A 13,150-nucleotide genomic window follows, 5' to 3' on the forward strand; every position below is an offset into this window, starting at 1 on the left:
TAGAATTCAGGCGAATGTGAGTAGATTTGCAAGGAATTTATGCGTAAATAATGTACTAAAAGTTGATGGAATTTGGATAATTGAAACAGTAAAGTGCTGAGGATGAAGTGTTAAGATAATTAGGTTTAATAAAAGATTATTTGAAAAAGGTCAGAGTTAATTTAATAAAGAAACAGTAATGAGTATTATGGTATCTAGTTGATGGTGTTAAGCTACTAAATAAAAAAAAAAGCAACAATTAGATTTATTTTAAAAGGCATAACACTATTGTTCTAATTGCAATGTGGCTTTGTGTTGTACCATGTTTCATTCTACATTTCTACACATTCTACTTTTGTAAGATATGGCATCTATATTTGTAAGAGACTGGTTAGTGCAATATTTAAGACAATGGAAAATGTGCTTTAGTGGCAAAGTAGAACAAAGACTTAAAAAGAAATTAATAGCGTTGGGCATAAGCGAGGAGAAGAGCAAAGAAAGGGTGCAAGTGTCAGAAGAAGAGAAGTCTTTTCTTTCATTGGGTTGTAAATTTAAAGTGAAAGACGGAACAAGCAGGGTCGATGACAGTCTATTCTATAGAAAAAGCGTTGAATGAGATTAAAGAAGAGGACAGAGATAGGTTAAGAAGGAAGGCAATGGTTTTGGTAAAGAAAGAAATCCACAGATCATCTTCGAATTTGACAAAAGAAGAAAGAGGAGGATATGATAGTATTAGGAAAAGGAAGGGCATAGTGGTAGAGAGAGCTGACAAAGGAGGGGCGACAGTGGTAATGTACAAAGCGTGGTATGAGGACAAGGTGAAGGATTTAGTGGATGGACAGTATGAATTAGTTGACAAGAAGAAAAAAGAAATTATAGAAGAATTAAAAGAAGAATGTAAAAAGAAGGGACTTAAGAAATGGATGAATGAAGATGGAAGAGTGCCGGTTTTAAAGGGTTTACCAAAAATACACAAAAAGGAAGTAAAGCTTAGGCCAGTTATGGACTATGGGAATAATTATTTGGAACCGCTAGAAAGTGAATTGAAACCAGTGTTAGAGTGGGTAAGAGACAGACAAGAGACTTTGGCAGTTAAAGACTATAGAGAAGTAATAAACTACACCAGTAATGCTAAAATTAATAATGATTGTATTTTGTTTAGTTTAGATGTGAAAGCCATGTTCCCTAGTCTGAAAAGAAGTGCTATACTTGATACGATTAAGAGAATTATGGGGGGGAGAATGTGTTAAAGGCTAGAAATGGGAGAAAGTTAGAAAAGCCCTCAAGTTAATGTGGGAGTTTGGTTTCTGTAAAGTTAAGAATGACATATATATATTAAAGATGGTTTAAATATAGGATCTAAGATAAGTCCGGTATTGTCTGATATTATTATGAATGTATGGGAGAAGGATGTGGTAGAAAAGGGGAAAGAAAAGATACGATTTTTATGTAGATACGATGATGATTGTTTTGGGATATGGGAAGGATCAAAAGAAGAGTTGATAGAGTTCGTTGGTAGTATTGAAGATAAGGAGAAGGGAATAGAGTTAGAATTAAAGACAGAGCAGGGAGGTGTATTATGTTATCTTGACATTTTAATGAGTAAGGAAGGGAAGAGCATTGAAACTCAATGGTATCAAAAGAATGTAATGCTGATATTTATTGTAATAAGAAAACTAATGTAGATAGAAGCACAAAAGTTAATTTCATAAGAAATATGTTAGAAAGAATTACCAAAATTTGTAACAAGAATGTAGAAGAGAATGTGGAAATCTTTAAGAACAGCTGTATAAGAATGGTTATAGTAAGAGAGATATCGTTAAAGCATCTGTGGTCTCTGGGAAAGGTAAAAGTAAGGAGGAAAATGAGGGGGCATGGAAAGGCATTGTAGGGCTAGAAGAAGATACCGAGATTTTGAAAAAGATGTTAAGAAAGCAAGGGGTAAAAGTGTATAGAAAAGGTAGCAGAACATTGTTGGACATGGTCAAAAGCAAAGGGAGGAAAAAAGAAAAAAAGAGAGCAAAAAGGAGTCATTTATTGTATAAATTGTAAGGATTGTGATATGAAATATATTGGGGAGACGGGGAAATTATTGAAAGAAAGAATTAAACAACATAGAAGTAATGTGAAATATGGCAGAGAAACTAACGCAATCTTTAAACACGTAAAAGAAACAAGACTTGATGTGAACTGAGAAGTTATTGTGCTGGAAAGGAAAAAAAGGTTGTGGCCGAGAAAGTGGAAAGAGGCTTGGTGGATAGAAAAAGAAGGGGATGTAAACTTGATGAATTGGACCAAAGGTATCAGCATTAATAAAGAATGGAGAAATATTATTGATAAATACAGAAAAATGTATGTGAATTGATATATTCAATGGTTATTTGCTCCTTGTTGTTTCTTCCTGGTAGAATGTTATGTTTTCCCATTGGTCAGTTCAGATAGAATTCCACGCCTCTGATTGGCTGTTTGAACGGGCCAATGAGAGAGCAGATAGGGAGATTAATGGTGTACATATATTTCAGTAGTTTTTTTGTATCACTCAGTGTACGTCTGATGAGGATCTTGGCTAGAAGATCGAAACGTCACGTGTAAATGTGTTTTTATATTAAATAAGTGCAGTCTTGTTCAGCAGTGTGTTTATTTTTCTGATTTTATTTGCAAGACGAATGACTATGATTGCGTGTCAGTACAAAAGTTTTGCCTGTTAGAAAACAGATTGTGACATATCTGTAATTACATAATATATTTACATATATATATATATATATATATATATATAAATAGTGAAAATTAGAAAATAACGTTGAAATTTTCCTAAATAATATTTTAAAATTATTTTATCTGTTATGGAAATAGATAAGAAAATACAGGAATAAGTAAGTCATCCTGCCTTCGATCCTCCGGATCGAAATTCCGTCAAAGTGAAATTCCTATCAATCTTGCTTGCATCTTCTCTTATTTATATATGTATTAACCATATATTTAGCGATAATTGTATATTTCAAACATGTCAATTAAGTTAATTTACATACATACCGCGGCTCTCATGCCGTCAGATACATGTTGTACGTAATGTGAGGCATGTAAATTTGCTTACACTGTTTTGTGAATATGCTAACTAGGAACTGCCGGAGGAAAACATACTAATTCTGATATTGTGCTGGATATTTCTAGGAAGACACGTCAAATTTTGTACTGGCAAAATAACATCATTAAAAAAATGACAATAAAACAGTTGAAAATCAAGTGTACCATTTTATTTGTACGCTGATAGGTTGCACTTTGAACAGGAGTATCCTGAAGCAATCACCTTCCACGAACTGGCAAGCTTCGTTGGTGAGTTACTATTTGATTTCTGAGGTCCCTGTACTACTTGTGTCAGAGATGCAAGTCGAAACAGAAGAATCTCCCCAGGAGAAAAGGGTAACACTGTTGTTCATCAAATTCACATTTCCCCGCAATAGAAGCGAGTGCTGTATCACTAAGCCACCGTGCTTCGTATGTAATTGATATTATTGCGAAAAACAAGACCTGAAACATAATATAGTGAGAGAGAGAGAGAGAAAAAAAAAAGCTTCTGGATTTAACGTGCGTTCCCTGTGTTCAATCTCAACTACATGGATTTTGAAGTTCAATGTTTTCGGTATAAAGATGATGATGCAACGAAAAAAGGTGATTTGATGATAGGGTCTCTTTATCCTAAGAAATGAAAAAATTAAATCTAAATTTTTTTATGTCCCACGGCTATGCCGGCTCGACTAAAGGAGACGGTGATGAAAACTGAATGAAATGGTGGAATGAAGAAAGTGGGAGGAAACGGGAGAACCCCGAGAAAAGCCACGAGCACGGTGTTTGTCCACTACAAAGTACACACGGCGCGAGCTGGGATCAAACCAGGGACCCCAAGCACCGAAGGTGAACGCTCTACCACTGAGCCACCGCGCCGCCTGCTCTCTTTATTCTAATAATGTGCTCTTGGCACCAAATAATACATACAAACTAGTTATTCAGTTACTTACATCTTTCAAAGTTGTAATAACCTTGGAGTTGCTAGAGTTCACAATTTCGATCTGAAAAAAAAAAAAAAAAAAAAAAGTCATAAGTTACATATAATATATTGTACACAAAGAAATACTTTAACCCAAATATATGACACACTTTGAAAAGAATAACAGCAAGTCTTCTACAATACGCCCTGGAACTCATAAAAGGATTGTTACATTCCTACAGTGATTTCAACAACCAGTCCTATTGCCTTCAACAGCAAGATAGTAGGTTCGGCTTCTACGGCACATTCTAGGCGTGTTTAGTATATGTAGTATATACACTGTTTCTAAACTAAGAATATTCATTCGCTGAAGATACCTAGAATATAAACTTAGAATAAAAGGGTCCAAAGGTTACTGCAAAGGGAAACCTACAATATAGAGCGAAAGTCAAGTGAACGTAAGTATTAATAAAATTTCCGTATTATTCTTAAATTGCTACTGTTAAGACAGGCACCTCCCCCCCCCTCTCTCTCTCTCACGCACACACACACACACACACACACACACACAAACTGAAGATTATATTGTGAAAAAACAAGTCTTGAGCCATTCAGTGCTCTGAGGATGACTGTCCAAATGTAAGACTTGAAATACAGAAACCTTGTCCGAGCAGCACTTAATTTTTTTTTTTTTTTTTCACCTAGTACAGGTTAGTTAATATTTTTTTTACACTTGTGTTTATGGCATATTTCTGGAAGCAGTATTTGCACGCAAAAGGGCACAGTCCTCTTAAGTAAATGCACCGAGGAATTCTTAAGTAACACTTTCTTTGGCAATGGCAATGAATTTCCTTATGAATGACAAATTTCAATTCTTTCAGAGAAAAAAAGAAAAAAAAACTGGACCTACACTGCAGCACAAAAAACTATGAAAGTTATAATTAATTCTTTATACACGTTTAGACACTATCTAAACCTTCATGTGCGGAGGTTGATGGTTGGTTAAATCTAAGCATCTTTTCAGCTCCGAGTCTTGGTCACTCCACCTTAGTTCAACCACCCCTCCCAGCGACCACCATGGATTTTCATGAAAAGTTGTATACACAACCTGGGTAGTATAAAGAGATAAAATTCCAAGTTTAAAAACCATTCCCTTCCTATAAATAAAACCAACGTTATAATAAGATATACACCACAGTATAGGCCGCATCTCAGGAGGTTGCAAGTCTACGGAATTCGATCTTCGCGACCCTTCCAGCTGAGTTTCTCCACCCACTCCCGGCTGTGAAGATTTTTTTCAGGGTGGCCAGTCTTATATATACACAAACACACGACTAACTCTATTTCTTGAAATGGAAGGGTCTTGGAGAAAACGAAGCAAAGGAAGGGCAGATAGTGTTAGGTGTGTGCATTGTCCATTCTCAACATGGCACTTGACACAATCTGTTTCACATTTATCACATGGCTACTGGTTCACATTTGTAAAGAATACTCTCATTTCACGATAATTTAGAACTCGTTTTAAGTCCTCCCAGTGAACTTTTTTAAGTGTGTATCCATTCCTGCTTCAAGATAAAGGATTATCTTCTCACTTATTGACAATTCATCCATAGAAAGTATCTTACAATATAGAAAAAACTAAGAATACTAACTGCAACTTTTTCGTTTCATTTGACCGAGATCCCGCCTCTATGTTGGATACCAAATGTCCAAACTCTTCCTGTTTTCCTTTTTCATATCAGACAAATACCGGGACCGACACTTAGAAAAGCTTGAACCACTTTCTTCCTCATTTTATGTCATAAAATGTAAGCAGGTATTTAGACTTGAGATAAAAGTATACGTGCAAGATGCCAACAAAGGAAACAATGTGAAGTTTAGTCTAGTGGCATTTTGATGTCCAACAATCGCAAGTTTTCTCACCTTTCTACATATGAACTTATATATAAGAATATAAATAAATGGATAAATGCAAAACATTTTCTAAGACACCCCCCTTCAAAAAAAAAGTGTCTTGATCCCGGTCGTGTGGTAACAAAAGTTCTTTAGAGAACTCTTTTTATTGCACTTATTAGACATAGCTGTCCATCAGATCGTTGCACGGGTTTTGCTCTATCGTAAGTTCCTCTTAGTTATTTTATACTTATCCAAGGGGGTCTAGGAGGGCCGAACCCCTAAAATGTTCACGGTAGATTTGCAAATGAACTATAATATGTAGATGAACTATAGTATGGTTGGATCGAGCCTCCGTAATTTCTACCGCCCACTCCCTACATTTTTGGTCTGGCTACCAGACTGGCCTTTCCCTTTAGTTATGATTTAGTCTAGAGTTGAAGAAGTCTTTGGTTTTATGAGAGCCGCAAACTGAAACAACATAACCTAAAAAGATGAACTCAAAAAAGTTTTCTAATTACTTTTCGTTAATCATCAACAAAGCACCACTCCATAATCGAAAAAAGTAGTGTATATTATATTTAAGATAAAGAGGCATATATTTAGGATATGATGCCTGAAATTAAAGAAAGATTTTTTTTATTGCTGCGGGTGGGGTGGTTATAATGTATGTAATTGCTTGCATTGTATTCCATGTTTAATCCTTCTTTGTTCATCCTTTAAAAAGTGAGCATTTTTAAAAAGTACTCTTAATTTGTAATTTATTTCTTATATCAGAATGTTAGTAAATATATAGTTTGTACGTTAAAGGGATTATATTTACAGTATGAACAGAAATATCATTTGATTGTTACCTTTCTGTTTCTGCTCGAGTTTTTAAATTACTGTTTTTCACTAATCTTTCAGAATGTCTCATTCCGTTTATTACTAAATTCTACTGCTTGTTTGTATGCCTGAAAAGTATTTCTATTAATGTGTATATAATTTTAATGTGTGAAATTTGTTCAGATTCCAAGTCAAATCTGATCAAGTGCCCCTAATTTTGCCCTTATTAGCCAAATGGAAATGGAAATGATCAACTGAAATGGATAATTTTGGATCAAATCGCTCACGTTGGTAAATTGTTGGATAGTTGTTTCATAACCGTAATTATAAGTATCTCGATACGATATTTAAAAAGAAAGGAAGTTATATTTTGAGTAACCATTGACAATTAGTTATTGAAATTTTGTTAACAAAACTAAAACTATTTTTTAAAAAAATGTTTGGGAAAACTTCCTTTAAAAACTGTAGGCAGCTGTTACACCGACAAGATAAACATTTGTTGACAATTTCCTGTTTTGACCAATCAAAAGCAAACATTTGCATTCATGTTTCAACTACATACTATATGTATCCCAGTAACTACCCTTCAGTTTTGTATAAATTATCCCGATTTGCATTTCCATCATTAATGTTCGTAAGTGCTGTAAGAGTTTTGGGAACTGTAAGAATAACAGCTAATTCCTTTAGGTAATAAACCATGATGATATTCTTCTTCAGGAAGAAAACTACGAAATTAACAAACGGGTAATCACCAAGAAGGACAGTAATCACAGATCCTGTCAAATTTTTAAGTTTAAAACTACTTTAAACTAAAATATGAGATAATAATAATAATAATAATAATAATAATAATAATAATAATAATAATAATAATAATAAAGTTGTTCGAGTCTATAATGAATGCTAGCTGCAAGAAGTATAAATTCAATGGTGATGCGAGGTAAATTGATTTATAATTTTATTTTCTGACTATGGAAGTATCGAGAATGAAAAAAGTGTCAAATAATTTGTATTTATTTTTTCAAACAATCTCTTCAGACTCTCCCTGTATTCTAATAAATTAAACTAGCGAAATGAGTAGCATATTTACTCTCAAATACAATATATTCATTGATGTTTTTCAAACGCTTTTTTTTTTCTCCTTTATTTTAAAGACTAACAGAAAGACGGAATTTCTCTGCTCTTTAACTGCTGGCTAGCCATGTGTCAGGTGTCACTGAAGCTTGATTTACAGCATCTCCTCCCTCCAAATGATCAGAAGGGAACATTTCTTTGGATTTCTACACAAACATGGCATTCACCATATACCTGGCAACTCTGAAAAAAAGTTTGCTTTTGGAGAATAATAAACTATCGTAGAACTTTTCAGAGGGCAACAACTATACCCTCTGCTCCCCGCTTCCTCACCCCGCACTTGTATTCTCCTCTGATGGGGACAGTACGTATACCCAATATTTGCCAAAATGGGCAATGTTGCCCCAGGTATGTTTTCAGTCTCAACTTTCTCATTACGAATGACACCAAAGTGAAATTTACATGATTTACAGAAATAAACAAAGTTTGTACTAACAGCGGCAAAATGAATTTCCACCAACAATTCTGGGTGACATATTCACTTCAAAGAAAAAAAAGAAATAGTAAAATGTTACACAGAGCAGCATTTTTTTTATAGGAAGAACCTCTACCAGCATTTGGATACAGCAGCTTTACGACTTTCAAACAGAGTCATAACAAAACAGTAGACCATTTACTTTTGTTGCAATTTAACAATGAAAATTAAAAGAAAAAAAAACTACGAAAAATATATAAGTTGGCAACACTGTAGCACAAATCTAATAGCTCGTATGAATGTCTATACTTGAATACATGATGAACATATTATATTGTAAATGTCACATAAATAACAGGAATGCTTTTAAAACTTGGTATTTTATCTCTTGATACTACCCAGCTTATGTATACAACTTTTCATCCAAATCCATGGTGGTCACCGGAAAGACCTTTGAAAATTGGTCTATCTGAGGTGGAATGACCCGACAAATAGTTCAAGATCGCATCCAGTAAAGGCAAGCGCTAGCCACCAGACCAGCAATTAGTGCTTAGAAACGTTAGACATTTACATTTATCAAGTCCATAGCAACTGTGGTGTTTTGATCGCTTGTGGAACAAATAGATGCATTTAACGTGCAAGTGAAATCGTGGCACATCACTAGGAATAATTGTTGGAAAATTACAACTTCTTTACTAATTTCCTTCTTATTGTTCTCCAAAAGATCTGCGCTGGGTGACATTACATTGTCCTATTTAGCACAGATATAATTTAAGGGGGCCACCAGAAGCAATTGTAGAAAAATCAATTCTTTTACAATTAAATACGACGTCCGGATGTATTGAATAAAAAGTGCAAAAACAAACCAACCTGTGCTAACTGGCCACTAAAAAGCATGAAAGCTATCGGTCAGGGCAGGTCGAAGCTGTGGATGCAGGGGTGCATCTTAAGGAAGCAGGCGTGGGTATATACGCAAACAAAAGTGAAAACAAGTGACTTTTGGCAATGATACGAGTTCCAATAGAACTTCTCATGGTTTCACACTAATAACGTTCCACTTGTAAACCAATGCAGAAATACACCTCCCGTAGGAAATAGTATCTAATACAGACACCTTTCATATGCACTCATTATGTTATCCGTTGTAAAGCACTTGTAATGATTGTACACTGCTAAACCTACACACGTAAAACTAAAATACAATTGTATTACTTTGTATTTGATTCGGTATTATGTAGATTCTCTCCCAAATCACTTGGTAGTGACTCAGGCTCACTTCGTAGTAATTACGTTTCGTTATTTCTAGCTGCGAGGCAGTCATGAGTATAATGTTGACGTATGGCTTGAAAACTACAGTGCAGAAACCATGAACCAATGTTGCTAGGTGGCCACTTAAAAGCACGAATGCTATCTAACCGAGTTAGGGCAGCAGTGCAGCAGGGGGCGTGAACAGTAGCGAGGGGAGTCGCGCGAGCGACGGTGGGTATACGCATAAAAGAAGCCGTTCACAACGGCTCAATATAAGTCACAGTAAAACTCTGGAACCTTCGATGGATTTCGCGGATAGTAAATGGAATCCTATAATTCTGTCGCCTGCAGAAACCTGTTACTTATAAATATGTCTTTCCACGCAAAGCATCGAATTTTACCTATAAATTTTGTAAAATGTGACGAGCCAAAACTTGACCAGCACCGGACTTAATACTCAACTCGCTAAGATTTTACTTTGACTAGGACAACTACTGGAAGTAGTTCTTATATTGAGATGAGTTGGTGGTAGTTCCTATTTTTCCCCACGGCAAATTTTTACTTTGACTCCAAATGTGACTTCAACCGATTCATGTGATCCGGTTCCCGGAGCAGTTTAGGAATCATTCCTAAACTGCTCCCGGAACCGGATCACATGAATCGATTACAATTACTAACACAGTGAAAGTAATGTACGATGTTAAGAATTATACTATAAGTACAAGGGCCACAATGTTACTATACGATGTTAAGAATTATACTATAAGTACAAGGGCCACAATGTTACTATACGATGTTAAGAATTATACTATAAGTACAAGGGCCACAATGTTACTATACGAAGTTAAGAATTATACTATAAGTACAAGGGCCACAATGTTACTAAACATCAATTCAGGTGAAGCGGTGACTATGAATTTTGAGATCTAAATGGGGGGCTACCGCCCCCAACCCCCCCGCTTAAGTACCATAAAAACATCCAAAATAATAATAAATAATCACACCACTACTATAAAGCTAAGATAAGAAGGGAAAAATTTAAAAAAAAAACACTCGTCTCTAATCATAAATCAGTGCATGACAAAGAAAAAAAAATTACATCTCAACAAGACAATAGGACAAGCAGCAGCAAACCAAATACTTTGCCTAATACTCAAATGCAAAACAAATCAAGAATAAAAATAATATGAATTAAAAAAAGAAAACACTCACCATTTCGCCATAGGAGAAATCTCATGAATAATGAACTCATAACTGCTGATTCCACACACGAAAAAATAAGATACCAAGAACTCATGCACAATACTCAACATTACTGAAAAATGTTCCTTTCCGCACACACGTCGTTTTATTAAACCGAGCACACTTGCTATTATTACAAACAAGAAACCAATAAACGTCCACTTTTAGAATACGTCGAAAATATCTTCAGTTTAGACCACAACTATGATAGGTTTTCTCTAACTCAATTCAACCAATTCAATTACGCGCTCCCGCATGCCACAAACAGCTGCACACACATACATGCAGACAGAACATGTGACTACTAACCAACTACCATATGACTACACAAACACCTAGTGGGAAAAATATGAACTAAGACGTCACACCAAAAGCACGAACAGTTCTAACAAGTGACTCACGCACAAACAGTTCCAGGAAGTAACTGAACCTATAAGAACCGATTAAAGTCACAGTTGGAGTCAAAGTAAAGACTTACCTTCCCCACTAGGTGTCTGTCCTTTATGTACTGTCCTATAGTACAATGTCAGCTGAATTAAATGAAATCTTTGTGATTTATGTCCCACATTTGTGATGGTTGAGGTCGAAGGCTGAAGCTATTTCCGACGTATGACACGAATGGACGTTTATTAGTTTTTCTTGTTTGTTACAAGAGGAATAGTAAAACGAAATGTTGTCAACTTATGGTTTTGAAAACCTTATGTTACATCTTTCTTAATACTTGTAGTGTCGTAAATTTACAGATGGTTTGTCACTCCGGGAGCAATATTTTCAATTTTTACGCCATGCTGGATCTCTGTATTACCAGGTTTTTTTTTCTTCTTCCTTTTAAATTGATACTATTTTAGAAAATTACGAAATGTGTTTTCATATGATTTATTTTATCTAGCTATATTTTAGGGGGTAGCAGCCCCCATGCACATTCTAAAATAAAATTTCTACAATTTTACTATTTTTTCGCAATTTTTAGCAGAGAATTAAACGTGCAGTTTTACTATATGGATCCTTAATATTAGTAGTAATAGTAAGAGGAGGAGCAGGTTAGAAGCCCCGGAGGGTTTGTTGGTTCTGTTGACATAAAATGGGCAAATTAAAGACTTCTCCAAACCTTTTCGCACATTTTACAATCTGTGGATCCGTATATTAAAAACTACACCGAACATAATATCATAGTTGAAGGTTATGATTAGTTTTGAAGCTGGTTTTCAGTTCATTTACAGTAACTTAGGTTTATCTGTAGTCCTTTTTTTAAAGTATGCAATAAGAACTTGTGAATTACGGTTGTTTAAGAACGGATTTATCCTAACCGGTTTTCGGAGCAGTTTGGGACGCATTTGCCGAAGACGTTTCTATTCTCCAGAGTTGTCTGGGAGTGAGTTCCTTGTAACAGGTTGTGTTTCCTTTTACGAACTGATTCCTAGACTGTTGATAAATTGAATCGTTCTTAAGAAATGATTCCTAAACTACTCCGGGAACCGGGTCAAATGAATCTGTTGCAGTCACTGTCCTAGTCAAAAGTAAAAACTTGCCCTCAATTCTATTTGTGATATATTCATTCACGCATAAACTTTTTAATTACAATGTACCCTGAAGTTCAAATAGTTAACTGCCTACACAAGGTCTGCATGCATACAACCATACAACTATTCCTGTCTTCAGATAGTAAAAAAATTATGAGTAAGGTCTAAGTTGTCATTCTAGTTCATTCTTTGAGTAACGAAAATATCACCAAACATTTCTGACATTAATATATTTGAGCTTGGTAAGCTATATACGTTCAATAATTACGGATAATTATTTATTATTACTGATTTATATTTCCATCATGACCTGACAAAATTGAGCAGCACCGACTTATCTTGCGTCGGCTAAAGTAAAGAATTTTTAGAAATGGTCTTTTATGTTATCATTTTAGTATAATTTTCCTGATTTTGCAAATAGATCTAAAATAATTGCATATTATTATCCATTGTATTTCATTTACTAACCTCCATTTCTGAACGTAAAGAAATGCTTGCGGCTTCTCACTTGCACCTCACACCTCTGACTTTCCTAAAGTGCTTTACTTGCACTCTTGTCTTACAGGAAGCATATCAAATTCTTCCGACACACCTGACTCAGTCAAATTCAAGTTACATCGAGGTACACCAGGTGTCACTTCGGTTGCACGGTTGTTTATATTTGTTTACTTCTTAGTGTGTTTGATTCCTTGTTTGCAAGTTTGTCCACTTGCAGATTCGCTCCGTGAAGTGGCGATAGTTGGTACAGCGGGGGACACTTCTAAATGGTACACCTTAGCCGTAAATCTCCATATGGCTGTATCATTTAGAAGTGTCCCCCGCTGTACAATATAACCTTTTTTGTGTTGCCTTGACGCAATCCTCTAAGGAATGAGTCTTCATAATTATGTTTCTGAACAAGACATT

General features: G+C 35.2%; 1 protein-coding gene across 1 annotated transcript in view; it reads right to left on the reverse strand.

Moving 5' to 3' along the window:
- The window catches only part of Sc2 (trans-2,3-enoyl-CoA reductase Sc2), a 31,752-nt gene extending 18,854 nt beyond the window's left edge, over nucleotides 1-12,898 (reverse strand). The window contains exons 1-2 of the mRNA XM_081742349.1: nucleotides 12,713-12,898; nucleotides 3,999-4,049 (exon numbers count right to left, since the gene is read on the reverse strand). Of these exons, the coding sequence (XP_081598475.1) occupies nucleotides 3,999-4,049; nucleotides 12,713-12,718 (57 nt within the window). The 5' untranslated portion in view covers nucleotides 12,719-12,898. The remainder of the gene's footprint in view (nucleotides 1-3,998; nucleotides 4,050-12,712) is intronic.
- Between the last annotated feature and the right edge of the window lie 252 nt (nucleotides 12,899-13,150).

This window comes from Thermobia domestica, chromosome 16 (genome assembly GCF_964235325.1).
Source record: "Thermobia domestica chromosome 16, izTheDome1.hap1.1, whole genome shotgun sequence".
NCBI lineage: Eukaryota > Metazoa > Arthropoda > Insecta > Zygentoma > Lepismatidae > Thermobia > Thermobia domestica.